The 3,858-nt window shown below is 33.0% G+C and overlaps 1 protein-coding gene across 2 annotated transcripts in view; it reads left to right on the plus strand.

Moving 5' to 3' along the window:
* The window catches only part of LOC124429092 (suppressor of lurcher protein 1), a 348,287-nt gene extending 344,688 nt beyond the window's left edge, over positions 1-3,599 (plus strand). For both annotated transcript variants that reach the window (XM_046973920.1, XM_046973919.1), the window contains exons 13-14: positions 46-293; positions 3,192-3,599. In XM_046973920.1, the coding sequence (XP_046829876.1) occupies positions 46-293; positions 3,192-3,250 (307 nt within the window). In that variant the 3' untranslated portion in view covers positions 3,251-3,599. The remainder of the gene's footprint in view (positions 1-45; positions 294-3,191) is intronic.
* The last annotated feature ends 259 nt before the right edge of the window (positions 3,600-3,858 follow it).

Raw genomic sequence — 3,858 nt, forward strand, 5'->3', positions numbered from 1 at the left:
TTTAGATAGAATATTAAAACTTCGTCATTGATTTTTATGTTTCAGATGTGAAGCTCTGACAGCGAGCGACTTCGTGGAGTTTTCGAATTATATGGCGAAAGATCGAAAATATTCGAGACATTGTGGTCAGATGAAGGAATTCGATGTTGACAGCGATAGAAAGTTCTTTCGTGTGACCTTCAAAAGTAATGATCGATTAGACGGCACAGGTTTTAATGCCAGTTATGTATTTTTGGACGAGGAAGAGAATTACACAGTGAAGGCACCGACGAACGGAGCTATTCTCATACGATGTAAGGAAATCTTTAATTTTTTTTTCATTCAAAAGATTCAAACGAAAAAAAGATAAGAGAGAAAAAAAAAACAAAGAAGAAAAAGAATTTAAGAAAAATATTCTTGTAATAATTTTCACGTTTGATAAGAAGTACATTTTTTTCCATAAATTTTTTTTTTCTTTTTTTTTTTTTTTCTTTTTTTCTTTTTTTCTTTTCATTTTTTTCATTATTACTCGACAAATACAAATTTGATTTCAAATATATTTATACGTTTATGCTCGATCAGAAATAATGAAGAAATTTCTAAAGAGAGTACTCTATTCGAGAGATAATAAAAGTATCGTTCGACGGGATTCGATCGTATTATTAAAAATGAAAAATATTGAAAATATTTTTTATATCTTCGTAATTGAAAATAATTATCATTGCCATGGTTATCATTGTCATTATCATTGTCACATCGTTATTAAATCAAAATATATTTTTCCTGAATCAGAAGAGAGATAAGCACGATTAATTATTAATACGCAATACTAATTAACGATAGTTATTTAATAATCGTTTCCTATTAAACGAAATCGAGATCGACGCTTTGTCATTTATCAGTTACATGTGTGTGCCTGGATTGGATCTATGCTTGCGCGCATATGTGTGTGCACTTGTGTGCATGCGTATGCGTGTGTGTGTGTGTGTGTGTGTACTCTATTACAAAACGTTTCCTTCGCCACAACCTTCATTATGAATTTATTTAACAATTTGCATGATGATGTAATTAATGCTTCAAAGGCCCCGAAGAATTCGTTATGTAGACATATCTACATGCTATTGGCTACAATAATCGCTTCGCGAAATGCCTATAATTTTAAGAGTACGTTACTATCAAAGAGAATATTGACGGAGTTTGTTCTCGAAAAAAAAAAAAGAAAAAAAGAGAGAGAGAGAGAGAGAGAGAGAGAGCATTTAATTTTTCTCTTTTTTCTTTCTTCATATCATTTTTTTTTTTTTTCTTTTATTCCTTCATTCTCTTATTTCTTTATTATCAAAGAAATATTAGTAGAGTACGATTACTTTGATCCTTTATTTAGCGTCGAACGAATTCGCGTTATACTTTTATCGACGATTTTTAACGACGCCCATTCGCTTACCAATAGCAATTCTAGCGTTTTTTTTACCTAAAGCAGCGTAACTTTTTTTTTTTCTTCTAATAGTAACTATAAAAAAAAAAAGGAGAAAAAAGAGGAGGAAAAAAAATATTAAAATAAAAATAAACGAAAAATAATCGTCAGCGTCGTCGTTGTTCCTCTCTCTCTCCCTCCCTCTCTCTCTCTCTCTCTCTCTCTCTCTCTCTCTATCTCTTTCTCTCTCCTAATAGATTTTACTCGTGTAACAGTTATATACCGTAAAATCTTCGGCTTTAAAATTGATGCTTAGACGAAGATGAAATTTAATCGGAGAACAATATTTGAGAAAATCGAATCCATAGATAGGTCTCGAGAAACAATCGACGTGTGAAAGTTTACGAAACAGTTTATGAACTAACAAGAAACACATAAAGATAAAGATAAAGATAAAAAAAAAAAATATATATATATATATATATATATATATGTATATATATATATGTACACATCTTTATGTGGAAAGAGAATGAGAAAGAGAGTGAGAAAGAAAGAATGAGATGGTAGATGGTGTTGGTATGGTGTTGGTATGGTGTTGAGCTTGAGTAGGCCACGAAATACAAGAAGAAAATCCAACAATGGCAATTACCTTTCAGTTCGCTAAAGCGTTGTCTCAACTACAAGTAATGAAATTACCTTGCTCCTGCTTTCTCGTTGTTTCGAAAGCAAGTTACAAGTAGAACGCGTGGCTTTGAAGAGGGAGAATAAGAGAGAGTGAGAGAGTAAGAGAGAGCAAGAGAGTGAGATAGTGAGAGAGAGAAAGAAAGAGAGAGAGAGAGAGAGAGAGAGAGAGAATGAGAAAGCGAGAGAGTGAGTGAGCGAGTTTGAGATCAGGGAAAAGCGTATAGTAACATGGTAGAGGCGATAATATCGTGAACCACAGTACCTCTTTCTTCTCCTTCCCACTTCCCACCCCATCCAAAATGTGTACCACATTGTTGACTGCAATTTCAATATCAGAGAGAGAGAGAGAGAGAGAGAGAGAGAGAGAGAGAGAGAGAGAGAGAGAGAGAGAGAGAGTCGACGTTATTACTGCACCCATATGTTTCCAAGGATATTTCCTTAATAATTGTTTAGCCACCATTTATAACTTTCAAACCGATGAGATATGAGATAACCATTGTATATTTTCTTCATTCGACTTTATTTAACTTTATCTGACTTTTGTCTGACTTACTTCATGTTTTTTCTTTTTCCTTTTTTCTTCTTTTTTTCTGGGGTTTTTTTTTTTTTTTTGTTTCCTTTTGTTTCTTTTTTTCATTATTTCCATGTATATTTGTCATCTGTCTTGTACTCTCATTCTCCTCCTTTCGCAAATGTTAAAACATCGGAAAATTCACGCTCGGCCTCGTCGTCGACGATTTGATTTTTCCAATGAATATCGATAAGTCATTAATTTTTCAATTAATCCAAACGACGAATGCGTCTGCATCGATGTACGATTTACGTTTTGTATACTTGTCAACAATTTGAAATCGTGGAAAGAAAAAAAAAAAAAAAAAAGAAAAAGACGAATGAAAACGAAGGATAGAGATTAATTATATCTAAGCACGATTATAATCATGACGAGTAATGCTGTTAATGCGAACGATGAAGTCGATCAGAGTACTCTCTGTTGGAAACGATGAAACTTGGCGAGGAATTTGCTTTAGAGATGAGGTAATGATACGTGAGAGAGCGAGCGTTATCGAGGATGCTCGAAACTAAACGGCAAGTTTCTCTGTCCTTTTTGTTAAAGGTACCACGGTACTCCTGTTCCTTACAAGTTGTCTTCTCTTTGGCCATACCTCGCCTTAATCACGATCGGCAACTACTTGTGGAAGGGTTTTGGCTCAATTTACAACGAACTTTAAGAACATGGAGGAGAGATCGAGAGCCATCTCGAAGTCAGTCAGAATCCTAAACCGTTCTATTACAAAATTACGAGCATCATCATCATCAACAACACCCAATAAACCACTTCGCAAACCCTCAGGAGGAGTGTCTCCGTCGCATCGAAGAATGTGCCTGTTACTGCTCCGTTTGTTTGCATCAATGGAATTGCCAAAGGGATAGACATCACCGACGAACGACGAAATCTATTATCTTTCGAAATAAGATAATTTCACTCTAGGATATCTTATATATATATATATATATATATATATATATATATATATATATATATATATATATATATATATATATATATATATATGCATATACATACATTTATATATATACATATAATTTGTATGTATGTGTTGTATTTATGCTATGTTCATATATAACCCTATACATTATACAATAATACTTGTATATATGTGTAGTTATATATATATATATATATATATATATATATACGTACATAGCGTTTTAATAAGATATGACGTCCGTTCGAAATATATTCAAGTCATACGATCGTT

This window comes from Vespa crabro, chromosome 14, assembly GCF_910589235.1.
Source record: "Vespa crabro chromosome 14, iyVesCrab1.2, whole genome shotgun sequence".
Classification (NCBI taxonomy): Eukaryota; Metazoa; Arthropoda; class Insecta; order Hymenoptera; family Vespidae; genus Vespa; species Vespa crabro.